Source organism: Nycticebus coucang, chromosome 13 (assembly GCF_027406575.1).
Source record: "Nycticebus coucang isolate mNycCou1 chromosome 13, mNycCou1.pri, whole genome shotgun sequence".
Taxonomy (NCBI): Eukaryota; Metazoa; Chordata; class Mammalia; order Primates; family Lorisidae; genus Nycticebus; species Nycticebus coucang.
The window spans coordinates 65,155,564-65,183,029 of NC_069792.1; the positions used below are offsets into that span (position 1 = coordinate 65,155,564).

General features: G+C 40.7%; 1 protein-coding gene across 4 annotated transcripts in view; it reads right to left on the reverse strand.

Annotated features, from left to right (window-relative positions):
- The window catches only part of UBR5 (ubiquitin protein ligase E3 component n-recognin 5), a 156,916-nt gene extending 129,936 nt beyond the window's left edge, over positions 1-26,980 (reverse strand). For 3 of the 4 annotated variants that reach the window (XM_053558544.1, XM_053558542.1, XM_053558540.1), the window contains exon 1: positions 26,427-26,525. In XM_053558544.1, the coding sequence (XP_053414519.1) occupies positions 26,427-26,488 (62 nt within the window). In that variant the 5' untranslated portion in view covers positions 26,489-26,525. Of the gene's footprint in view, positions 1-26,426 lie in introns of all 4 variants that reach the window. The other variant, XM_053558541.1, reaches the window with a different exon arrangement.
- Positions 26,981-27,466: the final 486 nt, after the last annotated feature.

Here is a 27,466-nt window from a genome sequence, read left to right on the forward strand (position 1 = left end):
AATTCTTAGGAACTAGAGGCATCAGACACCTCAGAAATCTGCGGGTAACCCCCCACACAGGGCCAGGACAGCTGTTGGAATTTGCATTAAGGAGCAGTAAAATCCTAGATCCCTACTCTATATGCAGGAGATTGCCCCTCCCAGACTCCAACAGAACATTTCCTACTTAGCAAAATCCAACCAGAATAGCTTGAAAATACTCCCAGAATTAGGGCAGGAAGGTGAAAGCTGTTTATCAAAATAAGCTATCAGCCAAACCCCATCCCCGAATGCTAGTTGCCACACACTCTTTTCAGGATTCCTCTCTGAAAATTTGCCCAACAAGAGGAAAAAAAATCTTTAACAAAATATTATTTAAAAGTCAACAAGATTGAGGGGACAGGGGTGGTAAGAAAACCATAGTAGCTATGGAGGAATTCCAAAGAAAGAAAAATGAGAAAATGGATAGGAGTGAAGAGTATTCAAGAAGTAACATCAGAAAATTTCCTAGGACTGAATAACAAGAGCCTCCAGAATAAATCCATCAAGTGTTTGGACCCAAAATATGATGCATGAGAAAAGGACATACATATGAAATTTCTCAGCATCAGGGATTGAAGGAAGACTCTAAAAGCTTTCAAGGTATGGAGACACAAGATCTAACATTAAGAGGATGTCAATCAGAAAGAATTTAGAGTCAAAATGGCACTAAACTCCTCAAAAGAAATACTGGAAACTATGAAAAACAATGGTGCACTGCCTTCAAAACTTTTGAAGAATTCCATGGCTCACACCTGTAATCCTAGCAATTTTGGCAGCCAAGGCAGATAGAATGCCTGAGCTCAGGAATTTGAGACCAGCCTGAGCAAGAGCAAGACCCCATTTCTAAAAAAAAAAATAGCTGAGCATCGTGGCAGGTGCCTATTAGCCCCAGCTACTCCAGAGGCTGAGGCAGGATAATCACTTGAGCCCAAGAATTTGAGGTTGCTGTGAGCTATGACACCACAGCACTTTACTGAGGGCAACAAAATAAAACTGTCTCAAAAATAATAATAATAATAATTACTCCCAATCAAAATATGTTATTTAGCTAATAACAATGTATGACCAAAAAATAAATTTCCTTTCATCTAAACAAAATGATATACCAAAAACTGAGACAAGCTTTTTAAAAAAAAATGTTAAACTATTAAAATTGAACCCATCATTCCTTAAAATGTTACTAAAACAGTTAACTAAGTGAAAAACAAAAAATTACATCAACCCTCCCACCTTTTTTAGGTAAAGCAGACTCATTCCGTCAACCAAATCCATGGTGATTTGGTGTTTTCTACGAAAGTAATAGAAAATTATAGGTTCTATTTATTTGTGTTTAAAATATATGCGTAACTTTAAACACCTCTAAATATTTTAAAGATAACTATATCAACAAGAATCCTAAGAGTGCCTCAAAAATCTGAACTGTGTACATTAACAAGTAGATAAAGACAGTCCATCGAAAAGGGTCCTTAGCTCCCATGAACCCACTGAAAAGCCCAAGGTGCTTTTAAAGGAAGAAAAATACCATGTAAGACAGAAGGCATGAGAATATAATATCGAGACTACTTCAGTGGAGACTGGAAGAGATGGGTAAATAGCTATAGAGCACAGGGAATACACGCATTTGGGTGAGGAAGAAAAGCAGGAAATAGAGCACGACCCAAATAAAACACACACAGACAAAAGTTTCTCTAAAAACTGACCCTTCTGCTGAGTTTGCAGAGTTCCCTGCAAGTTGTACCTGAAACCAACAAGTCTCTAAGCTCTTGATGTAATAGATTTCTCAACTATACCAGAGTTTATAAAGTAGTCAAGCCAGAAAAAACTTTTTTTTTTTTTTTTGAGACAGAGTCTCACTTTGTTGCCCTCAGTAGAGTGCTGTTTACGTCACAGCTCACAGCAACCTCAAACTCCTGGGCTTACATGATTCTCTTGCCTCAGCCTCCCAAGTAGCTGGGACTATCAGTGCCCACCACAATGCCTGGCTATTTTTAGAGACAAGGTCTCTCTCTTGCTCAGGCTGGTCTTGAACTCCTGAGCTCAGGCAATCCACCTGCCTCAGCCTCCAAGAGTGCTAGGATTACAGGCATGAGCCACCAGCACCCGGCCCAGAAAACTCTTACCACAATCATGACCTAAAAACCTGACTTTTACACTAAATCAAGAGTTTTGATCTGAAATAACCAGAAAAGGTTGTTGAGTCCGATATGTAACAAAAAATAATTAATTTAGAGGCAGGGTGAGGTGGCTCACACCTGTAATCCTAGAGTGACAAAATGAGACTTTATCTTAAAAATAATAATAATTAGAACATAAATTCACTTCTATTATGGCGAAGTTTACTTAGATATTTGAACCAATGGGGTACTGCAGTACATAATATATTTAGCACAGACCCTGGTACAACATGTCAGCTGCTCCTGCTATTTCTACAGTTACCACTTCTGACTGAAGGAAAGAAAAGGAACTGCTAGTCTGGCACAGTGGCTCATGCCTGTGATTCCAAAACATTAAAGGGGGCCGAGGCAGGAGGACTGATTAAGTCTAGGAGCTCATACAGCCTGAGTAACACAGGAAGACACCACTCCTACAACAAAAAATTTTGAATTACCAGCGTGTGGGCTCACACCTATAATCCCAGCACTTTAGGAGGATGAGATGGGAAGGTTACTTGAGCCCAGAAGTTTGAGGCTGCAGCGAGCTATGACTGCACCACTTCAGTCCAGCCAGGGCAACAAGGTAAAAAACTGTCTCAAAAAAATAATAATTAATTAATTAGAAAACAGGCATTGAGGCTCAGCACCCATAGCACAGTGGGTACAGTACCAGCCACATACACCAAGACTGGTGTGTTCAAACCCAGCCAGGGCCTGCTAAACAACAATGACAACTGCAACAACAACAAAAAATAGCCACACAAAAATAGCCAGGTGTTGTGGTGAGCCCCTGTCATCCCAGCTACTTAGGAGGCTGAGGCAAGAGAATTGCTTGAGCCCAAGAGTTTGAGGTTGCTGTGAGCTGTGACGCCATAGTACTCTAACCAAGGGCGATATAGTGAAACTCTGTCTTAAAAAAAAAAAAAAACAAAAAAAAAACAAGCATTGAACAACATTTGAAATAATATCCTAACATAACAATAGTTCGTGGATAAACTGTTCTATAGTTCATACGTACTGTAAAAATGATATGAAGTCATGGCACTATCAAAATCCAACTTCTCTCAACTTCTTCAAATTATATTCAGAATTACCATTATTCCAGCCAAGTTACCTAACAACTATCTACAAAAAGTATAATTAGGATACCCCCTAGTCCACTGAGCAATTCCTGTTTTGACCTTCTAAAGAACTTCTCATCGGGCAGCGCCTATGGCTCAGTGAGTAGGGCGCTGGTCCCATATGCCAAGGGTGGCGAGTTCAAACCCAGCCCCGACCAAACTGCAACAAAAAAATAAATAAATAAATAAATAAATAAAGAACTTCTCATCAAACTTCTCATCGATGTCAATTCTATTCTTTTTCTTTTTGAGACAAGAGTCTCATTATGTCGCCCAAACTGAAGTACACTGGCTATTCATGGGTATGGTCACAGCACACCACAGCCTCAAACTCCTGGCCTCAAGTGATGCTCCTCCTGTCTCAGCCTCTTAAGGAGCTGGGTCAATGGGAGTGCATAATCATTTGCTGCTTTGAAATGTTATCTCTGATACTATTATTCTTTTATGTTTCTATTTTATCTTCCCAAGTATTAATAATATACAGTAAGCTTATTCTTAAGGCTAAGTCCTACTATTTCACCTTTTGCACATTTAGGTATGCAGTACATAATAGGTACTGCATGGATTGACTGAAGATGCTAGAATACTATACAAAACCAGAGACCAACTTTTCAACTTTTCTCACCTAAACACATCAAGGACAAAAACAATTCAGTGTCACTATGGTAATGGTTTCTAACACATCCCCAACCCACCACCTCGCATTGTAGTATGTTAGCATGTAGAGGGAATCAAGAGCTTTATAAATAGGTGCCAACAAAATGGCTTCAGAAATTAACAACGGTCCTAATTTCAACCCTAAACTGAACATAAAGACTGTCACTTTATAACATGCTCTTCTCACCTCCATCAAACCCAGGTAAGAGGGAAGAAAAAGATGATCCTGTCCTCTCTGCAAATGAACCTAAATTTTAAAGAAATTTTAAAGAACATATTCATGTAGACACAGATAACAGTTAACATACTGCTTTTAAAAGCTAGAACATGGTCCTTTACCATGAGATTTTGTTTTTGTTTTTTTGAGACAGTCTCACTCTGTCACCCTGGGTTGAGTGCCGTGGCGTCACAGCTCATAGCAACCTCTAACTTTTCTTCCGCTTAAGTCATTCTCTTGCCTCAGCCTCCCAAGTAGGAGCCCGCCACAAGGCCCAGCTATTTTTTGTTGCAGTTGTCATTGTTGTTTAGCAGGCCTGGGCTAGATTCGAACCCACCTGCCTCCGTGTATATGGCCAGCGTCCTAACCACTGAGCTATGGGCGCTGAGCCATGACATTTTGTTTTTATCTACAAATGCTGAAAACTTCAGTTCACATAAATTGCCCATGAGCCTCAGCAACAGAGCCTATTGATGTGACTTAAAGACTCAGAGACCCACTACTCCACAGCTGTGCGCCTTGGGAACCACACTTAATCTCCTTCAACTCAAATTTCCTCCCCAACAGTGCTGCCAGAATGTTAAATGAGATAATGTTAAGAAAACACAGTGTCTCATATACAGGAATAACAATGCTAAAAATAATGCTTAAAATGAGCAGCAAACCCTTTACTGGGGTGGGGAACCTGCAGCCTTCTGATTTCAAGGTTGTTCTTTTCTAAGTACCAAAGAGGCAAGAAAGTTTCATCTTTCTCTGCTGCACCCCTGTTAATAAAAGGATTTGTTCTGTAAAATGTGTTTGTGTGTTTGTTTTTGAGTTGGAGTCTCATTCTATCATAGAGTACTGTGGTATCTTAGTTCACAGCAACCTCAAAATCTTGGGTTCAAATGATCCCCTTGCCTCAGCCTCCTGAGTAGCTGCAACTATAGGAACCCACTACACCACAATGCCTGGCTATTTTTTCTATTCTTTGTAGAGATGGGGTCTTGCTCTTGCTCAGTCGATCCATCTGCTTCAGCCTCCCATTCACTCTGTGAGTCCCAGAGTGCTAGGATTACAGGCATGGGCCAGCACGTCCAGCCAGTTCTGTAAAATCTGGACTCAATAGAAAAGCTGCACTTAAGGACCTACAAAGCCACATGCTGCCTTAAGGCCACAGGTTCTCCACCCCTGCTGGGCAGTCTCCCTAGAAGAGCCTCCACAAAATAACTTATTATTTCTTTTTTTGTTTGTTTTTTTTGGAGTCAGAGTCTCATTCCATGGCCCAAGCTAGAGTGCCGTGGCATCAGCCCAGCTCATAGCAACCTCATACTCCTGAATTCAAGTGATCCTCTTGTCTCAGCCTCCTGAGTAGCTGGGACTACAGACATCTGCTGCAATGCCTAGCTAATTATTTTCTATTTTTAACAGAGACAGAGTCTTGCTCCTGCTCAGACTGGTCTAGAACTCCTAAACTCAAGGGATGCACCCACTTAAACCTCCTAGAATGCTAGGATTGATTAAAGGCCTGAGCCACTATATCTGGCCTAATTTACTATTCAATTTTTACCAGTACTCAAGATAGCCATATAAAAAAACTTCTGTATCAATTATAAACTCACTGTCCATTGAGTTTAATATCTACATAATGTAGATGATTGCCTGGAAATTTATTTCAGAATATGATTTTCAAAAGATTTCCCTGTGATACAAGCTAAGCACTATAATTTTTTAGCCATTGCTTTTTGTCTTGGCTTCCAGAAAATTTAAAAAATGATTCTACTTAATTTGACACTTCACTGACACTTCCTACCATCTTTCCCATCCAGAACTTCTACCCACTCTTTCCCTTTTGAATGTTAGACCTAAGAAGGCCTGAGTAGAAACTGTCTAGTCCCTCATTCTCATTTTACAATAACAATAAGGCTTAGAGGTATAAGATCTCTTTTGATTACAGAAAGACAAAACAACAAAAGATACTGTATGTATACAGGGTTTTTCCTTTTCACATTTTCACAAAAGATTCTTCAACTTCATCACATATCCCATTTAATGAAAACTGCAAAACACTCAAAAAAATAATATGTTATGACTAATACCCCCTTACTGACCACAAAAAATATCAACATACCCCCTTAGGCAAAGCTATGAAATAATAAGTTTTCTATGCAAACATACATCTGCATATTAATCACACTGGCAAGCTATACATTTATTTCAACAATAATGCCCCCACTCAAAAAGTTTTTAGAGCTATCCTTTTGGAACTGGCATTAGGGTTTCTTGTGAATACCACTATAAACTCTGCCCCGAGTACAATACCTGGCACACAGCAGGCATGCAAATGATTAAATAAATATACACAGTAGCATAAAACCTAGTCATTTCAGATGTGTCTCTGAAAAGAAAACATTCAGTCCTAAAGCTATGTAATCAAATGGATGGTGAAGCTAAGTAGTTCTTGTTCAAAGAAAATACTATTTAATAGAAAATACACCCAAAGTCTGAGCACAGTCATAACTAAGAACTAATCATTAGCCCACATTTCAATCTTTAAGTCTCAGGAAACATCAAATGTATCACATTTTCTAAACAATGCACCTAATCAACCACCTGACTATATGAGTAATAACAGTGACGTCAAAGAAACACTTTTATATTGACTTCCTTGACTTCCCTTGTGGTTCTGACCTAGTTGCTTGGATGCCTGGCGGGGAGGGGGGGTGGGCTGGGGAGGGTGCTTCTGTGATGTTAAATTGTTCAAATGTCAAACTCAATACTCCTTTCTGGAAACAGTATGTTCATCAATAGTTACATTCCACAAATTGCATTATGATGTCCAATGCCATAAATATTAATTCTTTATTGTTTCTGTTTTCAAACACATGGTATCAATCTTTAATAAAACCTTCATGGTACTCAAGTCTTTCTTCTGAATAATTATACTTTGTTTGCCATCAGTTTATCATCTCTCCTAATGATCATGGGTAGTTAAAAAAAAGAAAAAAACCTATAAATTCTTTGACACTCCTCCCAACAAGAGGTAGGGTCTAATTATTCTCCCCACAAAGACAGACTAGCCTTAAGACTTGTTTCTCAGGTCGAGCATGGTGGCTCATGCCTGTAAGGCCAGCACTCCTGGGATGGCAAGCAGGAAGAATGCTTGCGTTTAGGAGTTTGAGGTTACTGCGAGCCAGGCTGAGGCCACAGCCTGGGCAACAAAAGGAAGACTCCGTCTCCAAAAAAAAAAAAAGACTTGCTTCTCAAAAAATTAGGATCATAACCAGAGATTCTCAACATTTCCTTTGGCTCTGCCTCCACTAGTATATGCTTCACCTTTATAACTCCCTTACCAGCTTCCTTAATTATGCTACATTTAAAAAATAAAACTTTCTATTAATCTATATTTGTGAGCCTCCTTAAACATTTATTGTAAATACTTATTTACAAATTTATATAACCACAGACTCATTCAAATTGTAAATCCTTGCCTAAAATAAAAGCCAATCCTTATGTAACATCAACAAAAATCACTTTTATACACCCTAATAACTAATACAACCCCGATAGGTCAACTCTCAACAATCACACCTGGTAAAATACACTGACAGAATATGTTCTCATTTCCTCATCTCTGAAGTCAAAAGACTGCATAAGGCAACAAAAGCTGACAAGGCTGAAACCTTCACCAACCATTAATTTCATAGAAAAATGGTCTCCAACATCCCTGCAAGTCTAACAAGTGCACAACCTAGCTTATCACTGCCACATGGTTTGAAGTCAAGCCATCACTAATCATAAGATGTTATCTGACAATACAATGTAGCCCAATGCGAAACGCTGGAAAATAAAGGGCTGGGAGACAACGTAGCCCAATGCAAATCCCAGCACTCCAGAGGCAGAGGCCAGTAGATTTTCAGGAGTTCAAGACCAGCCTGAGCCAAGAGTGAGATCTGAAAATAGCTGGGTGTTGGGGGGGAGGGGGGGGAGCGGTGGCGGCGGCACCTGTTGTCCCAGTTACTTGGGAGGCTGAGGTAAGAGAATAACTTGAGCCCAAGAGTTTGAAGTTGCTATGAGATATGAGGCCACTGCACTCTACCAAGGGTGACAAAGTGAAACTTTGTATCCAAAAAAAAAAAAAAAATGGGCTCAGCACCTATAGCTCACAGCTAGGGCACCAGCCACATACACCAGAGCTGGTGGGTTCAAATACAGCCCGGGCCGGCCAAACAACAATGACAACTACAACCAAAAAATAGCCAGGTGTTGTGGCGGGCACCTGTAGTCCCAACTACTTGGGAGGCTGAGGCAAGAGAATTGCTTAAGCCCAAGAGTTGGAGGTTGCTGTGAGCTGTGACACTACAGCACTCTACCCAGGGCAACAGCTTGAAGCTCTGTCTAAATAAATAATTGGGAAACGAAATAGGAAACCTTGCAAAAGATTCAAGATTTTATAAGGTGTACGGAAAGCAATATGGGGAAATTCATCAAAACATGTATATATACCACTGAAAAATGAAAATACCACATATATACCAATTAAAAGTTAAACGAAAATTGAAAACACAATTCTGTTTTGAAAATGGAATGATCTGAATATTAAATCATTACATGTGACCCTTAGAAAAACAAGAAATATTTCTGCCAAAATGATTCCATGATAAAATTCAAATGAAACCAAAAGCAATGCATGAACCTTGACTGAATTCTGATTTGAAAAACCACACTATTATGTACAGACATTTTGAGGACAGATGGAGAAAAGTGACTGTACACTGACTACTGGATGATATTAGAGAATTTATTAATTTTTTAAGATGTGATAATGGTACAGTTGTGATAATGGTACAGTTGTTGTACAGAATAAGGTTCATATTTAGGAGATACAAGTACATATATTTAAAGATGAAGTATCAGAATAACCGTAACTTTCAAATAGCTCAACAAAGTTATTTTCATATATACACACATATTTTGCAAATATGGCAAAATGTTAACAACTACTGGATCTAGAAGGTATATAACCAGGTAATATATGTTCATTCTCTCAAATTTGTCTGCATGGTTGAAAATGTTTGTAAGAGAATGCTGGAAAAACCAAAAAATAAAAATCAATCTTACCAAATACACACACCCCCCCCCAAGTCAAAGATCATCATTTTAGGGACACCTCCCACATTAAATACAAACAGGAGGGGGAAAAGTCTAGTGAAATTATAATGTGCTATCATTCAATGTTATTAGGACTATTATATCAAAAAAAATACTTGATTCGTTCTTCATTCTAAAGATTAGAACTAGTTTTTGTTAAAATATGATTACTTTTGTGATCATTGTATCTCCCCTACTAGGTAAGTATTTTTGGCTTACTTTTAAAGGTCTAATTTAGTTAAAATATGCACTAATATATCAAAAAGGTCACCTCCCAGCTCTCCCATATACACAGCACTCACAAACTCAAACTGAAGGAAAGGTAAGTGTAAAGAAAGGCACTGCACCCACAATGAGAATGTTTAATAAATTATTTAGGGATACCACAAAGAATAGTAGTTCAGTAGGCTTTCCCATCATTTGTAATTGATTACAATTTTTAGTAAGAAGACATCTCAAATAGATGAAACATACGGAAATAAAACACCACAAATTTCTTTTTTTTGAGACCAAGTCTCACTCTTGTCCAGACTACAGTGTCATGGAGTCAGCCCAGCTCACAGCAACGTCAAACTCTTGGACTCAAGTGATCCTCTTGCCTTAGCATCCCAAGTAGCTGGGACTACAGGCACCCATCATGATGGTCAGCTAATTTTTCTATTTTTAGTAGAGATGGGGTCTTGCTCTTACTCAGGCTGGTGTCGAATTCCTGAGCTCAAGAGATCCTCCCACCTCGGCCACCTAGAGCACTGGGATAACATGCATGAAACACCGTGCCCAGCTGAATATTACAATTTTCATACACTTTTATCCTTTCTTAAAGTGTATGTACATTTTTTAGCACTCTGTACATGCCCAAACACAGTGTTTTTATACGAATATATAACATTTATATGCACACACATACTAATATGTGTATCAGAAAAACAAGTAACTTTCTCTACCTTTACACAGGAAAGCAATAAAGCTGAGTTAGTGTCAGATCTAAACACCCCAGCCTTCAATTTCCTCAGCTATAAAATAAAATCTTTTTTTTTTTTAAATAAAATCTTAAAATCCTTTCACCATAACATTTTGGAGAACATCTCAAAGATGACTTTCTATTCAGCAGTATCAATTTACAAGATAGTATCTATTATAGCCTAATCAATACACAGAGCAACAAGTATCGGGAGGGAGAAGGAAGAGAGGATGGGTAAATTCACACCTATTTGGGTACAGTGTACACTATCTGGGTGACTGGTGGACTGCTTGAGCTCAGGAGTTCGAGACCAGCCTGAGCAAGAGTGAAACCCCCATCTCTAAAAAATAGCCAGGGGTTGTGGCAAGCACCTGTAGTCAGTCCCAGCTACTGGGAGTCTGAGGCAAGAGAATCGCTCGAGCCCAAGAGTTTGAGGTTGCTGGTGAGCTATGACATCACAGCACTCTAGGCACTCTAAAGTGAGACTCTGTCTCAAAAAAAGTGTACCCCCTAAACATTCTGAAATTAAAAAAATAAAAATAAAACAATTAAGTATGTATTTATATATAACCATAAATGATCTTAAAATATTTACTGGCAGCGTACTATATGAAATTAAGTATTTTAAACAAAGACAATGACAATGAAAGAGTCAGATACTTAGTCTCATTCTTAGGTATCTCTGCACTTGCAGAATTTAAGGAGGTCACAAGGTCAATCCTAGGCTATGCACAATGAGTGAACAGATTCCCCAGAAGCTTAAGTTTCCCATCTCCCCTCCTTCCATGCCCATAAATCAAAACTTAGCAGACTCAAGAGAACTGAAGAAGAGGATGAATGAACCAGTCTCCACACACTACAACCCTGTGTTCAAAGTCCTTCCTAAGCAACCAAGTTCAACCATTAGATCCTTCTTCTCTACCATTTGTATTATGTTAGCACTTAATTCTTTACTTACATGTCTGTCTCCCTATTAAACTGAAAGCTCCATGAGGATGGAGGCCAATTATCTGTTTCTCAATGCATACAATCTAGTTGGCAAAATATTTATTGAACTGTGTAAAAAATGAACTCTTTTCCCATTCCTTTTGTTCACCTTTTTCCATTCATCAACAGAATTAAGAAGTAGTAATGGATAACCACAGACTCAGTTCTTTCTCCCTGTGAGCCACTGTAAAACACAAAAACCCTTTTCCCCACCACAATCACCAAGAGCACAGAAACAGTTTTTAAAAATTTAGACAGTGGCAGGTGCACGTAGTCCTAGCTACTGGGGAGGCTGAGGCAGTAGGATCATTTGAGCTCAGGAGTTTGAGGCCACTCTAGGCAACACAGCAAGGCTCTTGTCCCAAGGAAAAAAAAAAGTTAAAAAGAAAAAAACTATTATCTAGCCTAACTCTCTCATTTTACAAATGAGTTATATTTATTCAAGATCATAATATGGTCATGACATAGCCAGTTACTGTCGGACAGAAAAACAAATTGCTGATCTTGCTTACTCCAGTTTATTTTCTATCTACTATCTATCTTATCAAATACTGACTAAAAGTTAATCTCATCAACTTAAACAAACCAGGTCTAAAAGTACCAAGTTTCTGCTCTTTGGCTCTAGCAAAAAGAAAAAAATAACAAGTAACAAGTTTTCTTTTTTTTTTTTTTTTTTGTAGAGACAGAGTCTCACCTTACCGCCTTCAGTAGAGTGCCATGATGTACACAGGACTCACAGCAACCTCTAGCTCTTGGGCTTCCGCGATTCTCCTGCCTCAGCCTCCCAAGCAGCTGGGACTACAGGCACCTGCCACAACGCCCGGCTATCTTTTGGTTGCAGTTCAGCCAGGGCTGGGTTTGAACCCGCCACCCTCGGCATATGGGGCCGGCGCCCTACTCACTGAGCCACAAGCACCACCCAACAAGTTTTCTTTTCTTTGAGACAGTCTCACTGTCACCCTGAGTAGAGTTCATGGCATCATCATAGCTCACAGTAACCTTAAAATCTTAAGTTCAAGAGATCCTCTTGCCTCAGTTTTTCTACTTTTAGCAGAGAAGGGTTCTCACTCAACTCTTCCTGAGTCTGGTCTAGAACTCCTGAGCTCAAGCAATCTACCTGCCTCAGCCTCCCACAGTGCTAGGATTACATGAGCCACCATGCCCAGCCAGTAACAAGTTTTCTTTAAATCTGTGTCTTCTAATCTATGTTATCTTAGGACAAATAAACAACTTTCAAAAATCCATATGGGGAAATATTTCATGTCTAGTACTTCAACAAAGATGCCAAAAATATCTGGCAGAACTACGATGCTATCATTGGGTTAAGCTGAGTGATGGACACATGGGGCCCCTCTATGATTTGCATTTTCTTGCATTTGGGTTTTATCCAACACACATAAAACAAAGAGTAGGAAAATATTCTCCTCCCAAACACTACAGAACCTGTAGTCCATGGGGAAAAGGCACTCTGGGGGCCATCAGGAACTGGCAAGTATGGCCCTATTTGCTGTCATCAATTAATTTTAAGACAAATAAAAGTGAGAAGAGCCCTTTACACACACAGTGGTCTTCAAGCTCTAGTGCTCCTTAAATCAGTGGTTCTCAAACTTCCTAATGCCGCAACCCTTTAATACAGTTCCTCATGTTGTGGTGACCCCCAATCGTAAAATTATTTTCTTTGCTACTTCATAACTGTAATTTTGCTACTGTTACGAATCGTAATTTAAGTATCTGATATGCAGGATGGTCTTGGGCAACTCCTGTGAAAGGGTTGTTCAACCCTCAAAGGGGTCGTGACCCACAGGTTGAAAACCACTGCCTTAAATCAAGGATTCTCTTAACTGGTAAAGACCACAACAGATGATTTTACCACAATTTGGTTAGGTCATGTTACTCTTACAAAATGTCAATGATTGTCAGAAAAACCTTACACTTCAAAAAAAAAAGTCCTAGAATTTACCAAAGGAAGACTGAATCTTCATTGTCAACTGAAATAGCTTTTTACACTCCAAAAGAGACCTGCGAGGAGTTTAGTGACCCTAGAGAAAATACTAACTTCCCTAGAGTCCCAGCACCCAACAGAGTTTTATGGAACTAGAAACAATCTGGGTTGGTATGGGGTGGCTGCTGGCCACATATAGTACTAAGTCCTGTCTCCGGATTCAAAGTATTTTATGTACTCTCTTCAGTATCTCTCAGTTCTCAGGAGTGGCAAAAAGATGAACAGCTGCCAACAAAATCAGCCTACATGTCATCTCCTACCTGCAGGCCATGGTCTGCCAACCTCCACTACAGAAATTGCTCCTTCCTGTTTCTACATCTCCTAGGCAGTGATAGAATCCTACCAGGAAATCATTTCATGTAGCAGCAGTTTGGACTCAACCTCCCGCTGGCAACCGTAAGAGACCAAAAAAAAAAAAACAAAGAAAACAGGAGTTCCTATAATTCCCCCAAAGAACAACTACAGAAACAAAAGGTCCTACTATCCACAGCACCAAAGTACTCCCACCCCTCAATTACTCTGTAATCTACATATAACAAGCAGAACACCTCACTAGCAGAAAAAAACAATTACACATAGAAAACATCACTGGATTTCTTGGAGGTAAAGACAAGTTTAACCACCACTAGAAATAGAACCATATTTAGACAACGAATGTTTAAAGTAGTCTTGTCCAAAATTTAATAAAAATCACTTGATTGGAGCTGCTTCTTTTAAAGATTTAAAGCAAAGTTTCCAGATACAGGTGATGAGCAACCACTGGACAAGTTCAAATTAGTTTGGGACAAGAAATAAAGTCACTACTATGATAGAATAGATACAATCAACTATGAAAACTCAATACTCCTCTCCCCAAAGCCTTTCATATAAAACCTTTGTTTTCATCATTTAGAAATTAAAATAACCCTACCATATTGTCTCTTTCTTAGCTTTCTCTACAAAATTAACTTCCTAATCTCAAATGTAGGTTTTCTTAAAGCTCATAAAAACCCATCATCTTCTTTTTCTCAGATCACAGCAAGCAGGCTGCCACAGAAAAACACCCAAATGAATTTTGATGATGCCCCTCAGTAGAGTCTTGGAGCCACTCAGGCAAGGGCATCTCTAGAGTTCTAGGTTGTCTGTGAGGCAGACTTGGTATCTGAGTTCAGGTGAAGACCTGAATCCCTGAATTCTGGAAGAGCAGTCATGCTGGAGCAAAGCCAATTTCTTGAAATAGCAGGTGCTCAACACTTTTTCTCCTTTACCTCAAAAATGGAGAAGAAAATAAAAATCTATCTATTGATTTATTCATTACAGTGCTTTGTAGACTGGACACTCATCTAGCAATCTAGATTATGTCTATTACAATTAATGGGATTCTAAAATATAATCTCTTTACATATACTTATATATGTTTTTTAATTAACACAAAAATTTGCTGTCAAGAAAAATGTAAATTTTTGCCAGGTACAGTGGCTCATCACACCTGTAATCCTAGCATTCTGGGAGGCCGAGGCAGGTGGGTCGCCTGAGCTCATAGGCTTGTGAGGATGCCCCACCTAAAAAAAAAAAAAAAAAAAAAAAGGTAGCTGGGTATTGTGGCAGGCACCTATAGTCCCAGCTACTTGGGAGGCTGAGACAAGAGAATTGCTTGAACCCAAGAATTTGAAGTTCCTGTGAGCTATGATGCCACAGCACTCTACCGAGGGCGACAAACTGAAACTCTGCTAGCCCCACCCCCCAAAAAAGAAAGAAAAATATTATAACAAAGTCAAGAAAAATTTCAAGTATATAAAATCATAACTATATATAAAAATCCATGTATAAAACAGTAAAGACTAAAGAATCACCAAAATGCTAATATTGATAACATTAAACTTTTATTTCAAAGTCTGCATTTTCCTGATTTTCTATTAGAATTTATTTTTATAACAAGGAATTTCTTTTGTTGTTGGTTTGGGTTTTTTTAGAGATGGAGTCCCGCCATGTTGTCCAGGTTGTCTCAATCTCCTGGCAATCTTCCCACCTGGACCTCCCAAAATGCTGGGAGTACAGGTGTGAGCCACCATGCCCACCCTTCACATAACAAGGAATTTCTTAAAAAAAAAAAAAAAAAAAAAAACAAAGAGTAGAAAATAGCCAGAAGCAGAAAGCAATCTAAATTCACATAAGCTAGGTAACAGATTTACAAATTGTGTATATCCATACAACAAAATACTAGTACCCAAAATTAATATAAAAGAAACTATTATATGCTACAACATAGATCCAGAACAAGAAGATTGTGCTAAGTGAAAGAAACCAAACACATAATTCCATTTCTATAAAATTCTTTTTTTTTTTGTAGAGACAGAGTCTCACTGTACCGCCCTCAGGTAGGGTGCCGTGGTGTCACACGGCTCACAGCAACCTCTAACTGTTGGGCTTATGTGATTCTCTTGCCTTAGCCTGCAGAGCAGCTGGGACTACAGGCGCGCGCCACAACGCCCGGCTATTTTTTTGTTGCAGTTTGGCCGGGGCTGGGTTTGAACCCGCCACCCTCGGCATATGGGGCCAGCGCCCTACTCACTGAGCCACAGGCGCCACAGGCAAAATTACCATCAGCAAAAGCACAAAAGTGCTTACCAGGTACAGGATATAGGGGGAAGGGACTGTAAATACAAAGAGACACCAGGTAACTTTGGGTGATAAAAGTGTTCTTTATCTTGACTATCATGGTTGGTTACATATCATTGTGGTTACACAACGATACACATTTGTTAAAAACTTAAACTGCACACAAAATGGGTGAATTTTATTGTCTATAAAGCCTAACTCAATAAATATGAAAATAAGGGTAAAGGTGAAAACATTCTATTAAGGTGAATGATACTATCAGAAACTGAACAAACAGCAGTACTTTTGCTTTGCAAGTAAGATAAATTGTGTATTTTCAAGTGCAATAACATTAAATGCTAGCATTTTATTTAATATCCAGACAAAAACAAAAATGTTACAAAGCATAGTTATCTAAGAATTTATCTTATTTCTCATTTTGAAGGAGCTTATAATCACTATACAGATTGTATCAGGAAAATAAGATGAAATATGATCATTAGAGAATTATTTCTTATAGCCAAGTTCAAATGACTAATATTCTCACCTCTATATATAAACTTAGAATAATGTTGCAAACTTTTCACATGGCTTAGTATTATTTCTCCATGTCCTCCCATACAAAACCCTAATTTCAAAATCCTTTCCTACCATCATTACATAACCATAACAAATGGTGGCTGATAAAATACTATCATACTAGAATAGCGATGTTTAACCAGTGGCTGCACACTAGTGTGCCATGAGAGAATTTTAGGTGTGCCATGAAAAATTTTAAAGATCATTAATTAAATTATTTTCGAAAGAAGTTCAAAGCACAGTAAATATATTTTTTTACTCTTTTTTTTTTTTTGATCAACCTAATTTATGTATGCTGTGGAAGTTTAACTATAGGTTCAAGTGTGCCATGAGACAAAAAAGATTGAAAAATACTGTTCAAGGGGGTTAAGAAACCTTAAGATTTACAGTATGATCCTATCCCCTTCTTCTAAGGTTACAATCCAAACAAGTTTCTTTTATTCTATCAATGTCAAGTTGTTTAACATATTAGAACTTCATTAGCTTCATTAAGTAAAATTATCAAAACTGTCAATCGAAAACAAGCATTTATGAGACAACAGAAAAATGTGATCAGACTGAATTTTAATACGTATTTTAGAGGGTTCTTTAAGGCTTCATCTTTGAGATACATAGTGAAGATACATCAATTAAATTTATCTGATGGTAGAGAATAAACGGAGGAGGGGTGACATCAGATTTGCAGTGAGCTGTTTAACTGTAGTGACTGAGCAACGGGTATACAGTTGTTCATATTATTCTGCCTACTTTTGTATATGCTTGAAATGCTCCAAAATAAAAAGCTTAAAAATAATATTCAGGGGAAAACTTAAAAATCAATTACAAAAATAAATCAATAATCCATAATCATATGAGCCAGGAAAAAAAAGGAGGCTGTTTTCCTATGTCAAAATGACAGAAATACATGAAGTACTGTCTTGGGTAGATTAAAGAAAAAAAAAAAAAAAAACCCCAAAGACAGAAATGCAGATGACAATGGGAGTTTTTTATCTTAATTAGATGTGTGAATCAGGGGAAAGAAACATAAAATGGCTCCTTTCAAAATACTCCGTAAGCTCTAGTTAACTGTAATTTGACAGTCTTCAGTGACTGAACTTTTTGTTAGAGATTATTTCCTAAATAACCTGTCAGAGAAAAAATTCCGAACTTTCCTAATTTCATCCCATTATTTCTAGTTGTACTTCTGTGTACTATGTAATTTTCTTCACAAATATCTGTTTTTTTACTTCTAGGTCTATGATTATTTGTTCATGGACTTCTTCAAACTGCTCTGTCTTTGTCTGTTTTGATTTTCCATTTTTTATTTGGCTACTTTATACCCTGTTTTAATCTTAACTTCCTTAAACAATTTCATTTAATCATTTTAGTTAAGTTAGACTGTTTTAATACAGAGTATCTAGTATTGTTTTTAGGTAACGATCACCATAATTAAATAGTGAAATTTCCCACTGATTTAGAGATGCCATGCTCCATCCCACACTGCCTAACACTTGGGGGCTTTATGTTTGGGTTTTTCTTTTCTCTTTTTGTTTTTGGTGCAGAACACATTTTTTCAGGCAGCTTTCAACTACTATAACCTCTGCCCAGCACAATCTTTGTTCAGCTCCGCATAATCTCTGGCATATTTTTCTGACTCCTACTGAGAGAAAGAAGATATGCCTGGGTCTTTAAAACCCAACAGTTCCTAATAAATATAATGAGCATTTAGTAAATGCCATGCCCTGCGCAAAAAATGTACTTTCTATGTCAAGGCTACCCAAGATAACTTTTAGTGATGATGGCACTGTTCTATCCACACTGTCCAATATGGTACAGAGTAGCTACATGAGGCTACAGAGCACCAAAAATGTGACTATTACAGATGAACTTAAATTTTTTTAGTTGGGGGGGGTTGTGGAGGGGAGAGAGAGTCTCATTCTGTTGCCCCAAGCTAGAGTGCTGCGGCATCAACCTAGCTCACAGCAACCTCAAACTCCTGGGCTCAAGCAATCCTCCTGCCTCAGTCTCCCAAATAGCTCGAACTACAAGTAGGCACTATGACGCCAGACTAATTTTTCTATTTTTAGTAGAAACAGGGTCTTGCTCTTCTTCAGGCTGATCTCGAATTCCTGAGCTCAAGTAATCCTTCCAAGAGTAGTGGGATTACAACTGTAAGCCACCATGCCCCACCTGAAGAGTCATGTTTTAAGATTAACTGAAGAACTTACAGTGCTTGAACTGTTCTTCATAAAATTTGTCTCCATTTATTTTCACAACTATACATATGCACTAAAGATAATCCAGAACAGAGTTCTCAACCTCAGCACAACTGATATTTTGTACCACATAATTAATCATTGTGGAGACTATTCTTGTGCCTTACAGGAGGTTCAGCAGCACCTTTGGCCTCCATCCACTAGAACCCAGTAGCAATAGCCATTTGTGACAATGAAAAAATGTCTCTGACACTGTGGAATATCCCTTGGGGTGGGGAGGGAATGGCCTTCATCTGAGAACCACTAATCTCGGACTATAAGTCAGGATTCTACACTCAACGCTGAGCATATTCTAAGGCAATTTCTTTAAGTTCCTGTTTTGTTATTTGGAAAGCTAACAACATATTAAAAACAGGTAAAAGTAACCATCTCTTCATATTTTCCATAAAACCCACATTATAATATTTGTGTTTTCCCATTCACTATCTCAGCTTTTCTTTCCTGACCTAATTTAGAGATCAAAGTGGAAGATTCTAAAAAGTTAAATGACTTGCCTACAAGCACAGTTTCAAGCTCCAGTGTATACATACTGTATCACCTTGTGTTACAGTACTCGAAGGGAAAACTACTTAGAGAAAAACCTTTTTGTTATGACAATCTCCTGTGGCTCAGTGGGTAGGGCACCAGTCCCGTATGCCAAGGGTGGCAGGTTCAAACCCGGCCCCAGCCAAAACTGCAACAAAAAATAGCCGGCGTTGAGGCGGGCACCTGTAATCCCAGATATTCAGGAGGCTGAGGCAAAAGAATTGCCTAAGCCCAGGAGCTGGAGGTTGCTGTAAGCTGTGACACCACAGGACTCTACCAAGGGCAACAGAGTGAGACTTTGTCTCAAAAAAAAAGACCGTTTATAACTGCATAAAAAATTATAATGCCAAAAGGCAAAGCTCACAGGAAAATTCCAAACAATGACAACATGTTCATATTGTAACTAACGTGCATCGTGAGTAATTCAGAACAAGGACAACACTATCATGCCATACCAAATACTGCCCTAAAAAAAGCCTTTCCTAACCTACTAGGAAATGGTTAAGAGGGTCAGCCCTCTCCCCTAACAGGCACAAATTAAACTGGAAGGCTACAGGGAGGAGTTGAGGGGAAGAGTATATCAAAATCTAAGACAGGTGGCTGCTCTAAGGTTGGGATATCTGATACAGCAGAAATATTCTGGAATACAAGCCATGTGTCAGAGTGGAAAGGAGACCAGGAGTTTAAAAAAAAAAAAAAAAAAAGTCGGGCAGCGCCTGTGGCTCAGTCGGTAAGGCGCCGGCCCCATATACCGAGGGTGGCGGGTTCAAACCCAGCCCCGGCCGAACTGCAACAAAGAAATAGCCGGGCGTTGTGGCGGACGCCTGTAGTCCCAGCTACTCAGGAGGCTGAGGCAAGAGAATCGCTTAAGCCCAGGAGTTGGAGGTTGCTGTGAGCTGTGTGAGGCCACGGCACTCTACCAAGGGCCATAAAGTGAGACCCTGTCTCTACAAAAAAAAAAAAAAAGTCGAATTGAACACATTTAGAAGAAATGAAACTAACATCTTACAACCACCTAATCTTTGATAAACCAAACAAGAACTTACCTTGGGGGAAAGACTCCCTATTCAATAAATGGTGTTGGGAAAACTGGATGTCTACATGTAAAAGACTGAAACTGGACCCACACCTTTCCCCACTCACAAAAATTGATTCAAGATGGATAAAGGACTTAAATTTAAGGCATGAAACAATAAAAATCCTCAAAGAAAGCATAGGAAAAACACTGGAAGATATTGGCCTGGGGGAAGACTTCATGAAGAAGACTGCCATGGCAATTGCAACAATATCAAAAATAAACAAATGGGACTTCATTAAACTGAAAAGCTTCTGTACAGCTAAGGACACAATAACCAAAGCAAAGAGACAACCTACACAATGGGAAAGGATATTTGCATATTTTCAATCAGACAAAAGCTTGATAACCAGGATCTATAGAGAACTCAAATTAATCCACATGAAAAAAGCCAATAATCCCTTATATCAATGGGCAAGAGACATGAATAGAACTTTCTCTAAAGATGACAGACGAATGGCTAACAAACATATGAAAACATCATCTCTATATATTAGAGAAATGCAAATCAAAACAACCCTGAGATATCATCTAACCCCAGTGAGAATGGCCCACATCACAAAATCTCAAAACTGCAGATGCTGGCGTGGATGTGGAGAGAAGGGAACACTTTTACACTGCTGGTGGGACTGCAAACTAGTACAACCTTTCTGGAAGGAAGTATGGAGAAACCTCAAAGCACTCAACCTAGACCTCCCATTCGATCCTGCAATCCCATTACTGGGCATCTACCCAGAAGGAAAAAAATCCTTTTATCATAAGGACACTTGTACTAGACTGTTTATGGCAGCTCAATTTACCATTGCCAAAATGTGGAAAAGCCTAAATGCCCACCAACCCAGGAATGGATTAACAAGCTGTGGTATATGTATACCATGGAATACTATTCAGCTATTAAAAAAAATGGAGACTTTACATCCTTCGTATTAACCTGGATGGAAGTGGAAGACATTATTCTTAGTAAAGCATCACAAAAATGGAGAAGCATGAATCCTATGTACTCAATCTTGATATGAGGACAATTAATGACAATTAAGTTTATGGGGGGGGAAGCAGAAAGAGGGATGGAGGGAGGAGGGTGGGGCCTTAGTGTGTGTCACACTTTATGGGGGCAAGACATGATTGCAAGAGGGACTTTACCTAACAATTGCAATCAGTGTAACTGGCTTATTGTACCCTCAATGAATCCCCAACAATAAAAAAAATAAAAAATAAAAAAATAATTTTAACACAAAAAAAAAAAAAAAGTCAGAAGACCATCATGTGGACCTCAGTTGTATATCAGTAGCTCGCTGTGTACCCATGGATAACTTTTGGTAGATCTGTGGGTCTGTTTCTTCAACTCATTAGTGAGAAGACTGTTCTCCACTACTGCTACAAGCACCAGGCACTTCCACCTCTCCCCTCAACCTCAATATACAGAACCCTGTTCTTGGTATTCTTTTGCTATTTTCCTGAGACAATACTTTAAATAAGAACATACCACTAACTCAAGAAATTCACTGGAAAGAAAATCAAAATGTATCTGAGCACCAGTTTCAAATCAACTCAATGAATAACAAATTTGCTGAGGGCCCAGCAACTAACTGTGCCAGGGACCTTGTAATCACTCTGGAAAACCACAGTCAACATCCTAGGCTGTCTGAATTTCTCTCCTCTTCTTTCCATCCTAGCCATCCCCTCCTATATTCATTAACTTCACTCATGTATCATCATTATCTATTATTAGCAAGTCTGAAACACAAATTATGGGAAAAAATCAGATGTTTTTCTTTTTGTACATTTTAGATGCTTGAGACATCAGACTGTTAGACTGAAAAAAATATTTGGGTTTTGTCTTTTGGTTTTTTATGAAAGAGTTGAGAGGTAAAAAAATTGACTTTTAACAGGATGTGGGTATTTTAAAAAAGAAAACTTATTTGAAGAACATACTGATGTTATAAGGACCAAAAGTTTTCTTTAACTGGGTGGTTTACTTACAGTACCATACTGTTTGTCTAATCTCACTGCTTTTAGTGTAAAGAATAAAGAATATCTAGTTACACCCTTTTCATCAAAACTATCATTTTATTACTCAGTGACTCTCATATAGACACATTACTCATAAAAAAAAAAAAATTATGCCATAGTAGCAGTCTTTTCCATTACCAAAATTTACTAAAACTTGATAAGGTTTTTATCTGAAGATGAGAATACATTCTGGGCTGCTTATTATAGTTAATTAAAAGGTTCCAGAAAACCAATCTCTTGGAAACAGAATTTTCTCAAGCAGTAGGTTGATCCTATTTGCAACTAGGTATGCAAAGCAGATCCTTCCTTTTGAAGAGGAGACACAATAGCTCCTGCCACAAGTCAACACAAGTCAATACTTCAAAACTCAGGGTTTCGGGTCTCAAATTCTGCCTTCACAAACCTCAGAAGACCAGACATGTTTATGGCTAATATGTAACTCCATAAGTCCCTAAAATTTTGCCTACAGCATTTTTCTCTTTTTTCCGCAATTATCTACCACTTTGATGCATACATAGTATGATTATGACTCAGATCCACCTATCTTTTTTCTTATTTCATATAATCAAAACTCACTGTAATCTTAATATTTCCAATATCGTATACTGACGCTACAAGAATCAAAAACAAAGCTAATTGTCTATATTAGGAATAGAAAAAGTAGCTTTTTAAAAGGTATACTAAGTTTGGGCTCAGTGGCTCATGCCAGGTAATCATAGTACTTTGGAAAGTGGAGGCTGGAGGTTCACTTGAGGACAGGAATTTGTGACCAGTCTGGGCAACCCAGCAGGACCCCACCCCAACCCCTTCCATGGTGGTTATCTGTCTCTAGTCCTAGCTGCTTGGGAGGCTGAGTCAAGAGACACTTGAGCCCAGGAGTCAGAGGTTGCAGTGAGCTATGGATCACTGCACTCCAGCTGTGGTGACTGAAGGAGACCGTGTCTCTTAGGAAAATAAATAAAAAGTACATTACTTATAAAACTCTCAAATAACGGGCGGCGCCTGTGGCTCAAGGAGTAGGGCGCAGGTCCCATATGCCAGAGGTGGCGGGTTCAAACCTAGCCCCGGCCAAAAACCAAAAAAAAAAAAAAAAAAAAAAACTCTCAAATAACTAAAGCAAAAGAAATGCTTTTTAAAAAAAAAAGTGAATTAGAGTGGCGCCTGTAGCTCAAGCAGCTAAGGTGCCAGCCACATAGACCAGAGCAGGAGGGCTCGAATCTAGCCCAGGGCTGCCAAACAATGAGAACTACAACCTAAAAATAGCCTTGCATTGTGGCAGGCACCCGTAGTCCCAGCGACTCAGAAGGCTGAGGCAAGAGAATCACTTAAGCCCAGGACTTTGAGGTTGCTGTGAGCTGTGACACTACAGCACTCTACCCAGGGCTATAGCTTGAGGCTGTCTCAAAAAAAAAAAAAAAAAAAAGAATTGGGGGGCGAGGGGGTGGCAGCGCAATGGCTCACACCTATAATCCTAGCACTCTGGGGGACTGAGGCAGGTGGATTGCTCAATCCCAGGAGTTCCAGACCAGCCTGAGTTAAGTATCAGACCTGGCCCAAATGGCAAAAAAAAAAAAAAAAAAATACCCAAGCGTTGTTGTGTGGCCAGCCCCGTAGTTCCAGCTACTTGTAAGGCTGAGGCAAGAGGATCCCTTGAGCCCGAGAGTTTGAGGTTGCTGTGAGCTATGATGCCATGGTTGCGCTCTACCCAGGACGAGACAGTAAGACTCTGTCTTAAAAAAAAAAAAAAAAAAAAAAGAGAAAGAAAGAAAGGAAGAAATTAGGGAGGCTGAGGTGGAAGGTTTGATTGCTTGAGGCCAGGAGTTTGGGACCAAAAAGAGAGATTCTCTCTACAAAAAATAAGTTAATTTTAGCTGGGCATGTACCTATAGTCTCAGCTTCTTAGGAAACTGAGGCAGGAGGATCACTTGAGCCAAGGAGTTTAAAGCTGCAGGGAGCTATGAAGATGCCACTGCACTTTAGCACAGGCAACAGAGACCTTTTCCAAAAAAAAAAAAAAAAAAGAGGCCACACCTCTAATCCTAGCAATCTGGGAGGCCCGAGGCAGGTGGATAGCTTGAGCTCACAAGTTTGAGACCAGCCTGAGCAAAATCCAGTCCCCATCTCTACCAAAAATAGAAAAACTGAGGCAGGAAGATCGCTTGAGCCCATGAGTTGGAGGTTGCTGTGAACTATGACGCCAGGGCACTCTACCCAGAGTGACAGCTTGAGACTTTGTCTCCAAAAAGAAAAAAAGGAATCAAAGTGCCCAACACAGCTACAAAATAGGTTTTGGCATGCAGTCAATTGAGAAAGCTAGTCAGGATTCTTGATACATAAAGTTAAGACTAATATAGAAAACATGCTCTTCTTCTCTGCTCCCTGCTGCAATTTTCCAAGTTTACAACAAGCATTACCACATGGTTCTATCAATGACGGTAGAGCTGTCCTTCACTACTAGCCTGTTTCCAAAAAACTTAAGGTAATGTCTTTAAAAGATCTCTAATGAAATGAAGTCAGAGTAAAGACCAAATATCAAAATGTTAAATAATTTAAAAAGTTATTTCAGTATACAATTCCAAACTGTCAATATTTTCAAAAAGTATTTCAAAAGTTTCACAAGCATGTTGAATACAATATGGCTACAGCAAAGATTAGACAAATCCAAACGCAGTGCCAAAAACTAAACCACCAGCTCCGGATTTAAAAGCTGCCCCACCTGAGGTGTGTAGATATACTGAGGCAGAGGCCAATATCTTGCAGCAAGTTAGGCCTCTTCCTCTCTCCGGGAAGCGCATGACAAATCGCGTCATGCAACTTAAGTCACCCGGTCACTTAGCAAAAATTATTTCCAGCTTCTAAACTTGGAACTAGATGGCCTTCTACACACAAAAGAAATACCAGAGAATAGTGAAAGTGTTGGGGGGAGAGGGAGGTTTAAAATGCCCCCACTTTCTGAGCCTGTAAACATTTTGCCCATCATTAGATCTGAGTCCTAGATTCTAAGACATGCTTTAATGGAGGCCTTCCTCAACCTCCTTTGAATCTGTTTTGCAACAGTAAAGTCCTGCTTTACCTCAGTTCTCTGAGAGCATGCAGCCCTGCAATTCAATATCCTAAACTGGCAAGGAACAGTGGAGGAGGGAAGGGGAGGAACCCAAAACAGCCTACTTATAAAAGATGAAAAATAAAAAAATCATAATTCCTCCTCCACCCATAGCAAGCCCAACCCAGAAATTTACAGCATGTTAAGAAAAGCAGCACTGCTGAACTGCAAACATAAGAGTTTTCCTTTGACACACTACGCACGGTTTTCAGCTGTCAAATTACAACTCAGGAAAACACTATCATTAGAATAAAAAAGGAAACAAAAAAGCTCGCACCACAGGGGCTGGTGGCAAGAGCAGCCAGCACCATTTCAGGAGAAAAAGAGCAAAGGGAATCCAATCCACTTCCCCACCCCCTCCTGAATTCATCCCCTCCCAGGCCAGGCAAACCTCACTGCAGGGGCTCAAATTTAATAATAATAACAATAATCATGGCGCTTCCTCCCTCTCCTTCTTCCTCCCCCCACCATACCCCCTCTCCGGCGCACGATCTGCCAGGAATCGGCTCCTCTCCCCCGGGATCCACGGGCCCAGCAGGTCCAGACCACCCCACCGGACACATCTCCCGGGGCCTGGGCAAGTCCGACCCAGCCTACCCTGGGGCCCCTTGCCCCGCTTCTCCTCTTCCCTCTCTTTTTACCTCCACCATCCCCCATCCGCATTGTCTGTCTCAATTCAACTTTGACTAATATGGATTCCTCCGGCCTGGGCCGAGCGGTAATTACACCCTGCCCCCCGGGAGCCAGAGCCCCACCATCTCCGTTGAGTTCAACGATGCTCCTCGCGGAAGGGGGGAGAGGGGGTTGCAGCGCACCCGCCCGTCTACACCGCGGGTCCCGTCTACCCTGCGCTCCCGCAGCGGCCCCCAGCCCCTGGGACCAGAAGTTTGGCACGGATGGGCCTAGCTGGGGGCAATAAGGACCCCCACCCCAGCAAGACTGCCCGCGCTGAAATACAGGCGCCCGCTCCAGCGCGGCCCCGTGGGGGAGGGGAGAGGGGGAAGGGCGCCCCTCCCCCCGCCCGCCCGCCCGCCGACCCGCCGGCCCTATTACCTGTCATTGAGCTGGTCCTCGGTGCCCGGCAGCGGGTGAACCACGAAATGGATGGACGTCATGGTGCTTTCCTTCTCGTCCTCCTTCCGAGGACTGCCCCCTCCCGCTTTCGCCCGCCCCCCCCAATCCCCTTCCCCTCCCCTAAATCCACAGCCGCCGCCGCCGCCTCCCAGTCCTCAAATGGAGGAAAGCAAATGCGCAGGGGCCGCCGCCGCCGCCGCCTCCCTGCCGGGCGTGTGTCCGCAGCCCGGCGGGGCGGGCAGGAGGGCAAATCACCACGCTACCCGCTCCCCTCGGCGACAGTGCGGAGCGAGAAACTGGCGGTCGGCACCCGGGGCTCGCCGCCGCCAGCGGCGGCCGGGCGTCGGGAGAGGAAGCGACTGGGGAGGGAGGAAAGGGACAGGCTACGGGCTGCGGGCTGCGGGGACGGTACGGTCCCGGCGGCGGACGGGGTCCGGACCACAAAAGGTGGGGAGAAAGAAGAGCCCACACCGCGCGTCACTGGCGAGAAGCCGCCGCCGCCACCAGCACCGCCGCCGCCATCTTCACTTCTGCCCCAGTTTCTCCGTCTCGCAGGCTCCGCTCGGGAGCAGCGGGGGAGGGGCGAACGGGAGGAGGAGGGAAGAGACCGGCGGGCGGGGGCACGGCGATGAGGGGGCGTGGCTCCGGGAAACGGGCGGTAAGACCCTTTCGATTGGGCGGCTCAACGTTGTCGAGCCACGACGCTGTAAAGCGCGTGCCGATTGGTCCGTTCGGCTCCTGAGCCCAGCCCTCTAGGGGGTGGGATATCCCGGGAGTAAGGGTTCCGGAGAGCACGTGTTAGGAAAGGAGGAGGCGGACTGGCGAGCCTGCCGGCAAGGAGAGTAAATGTGCGTGTGTCCCAAAGGAGGTGGGAAGGGAGAGGGTTTCTTGCCTCCTCTCGGGCTGATTTCCCTGGGGCAGCCCTAATTATTTTGCAGAGCCTTGGGGCTTTCTGTTGTTGTTTCTCATCCTTCATCCGTACTTGCATTTAAAGTACAAGCGTAAAAATCAGTTAAGGG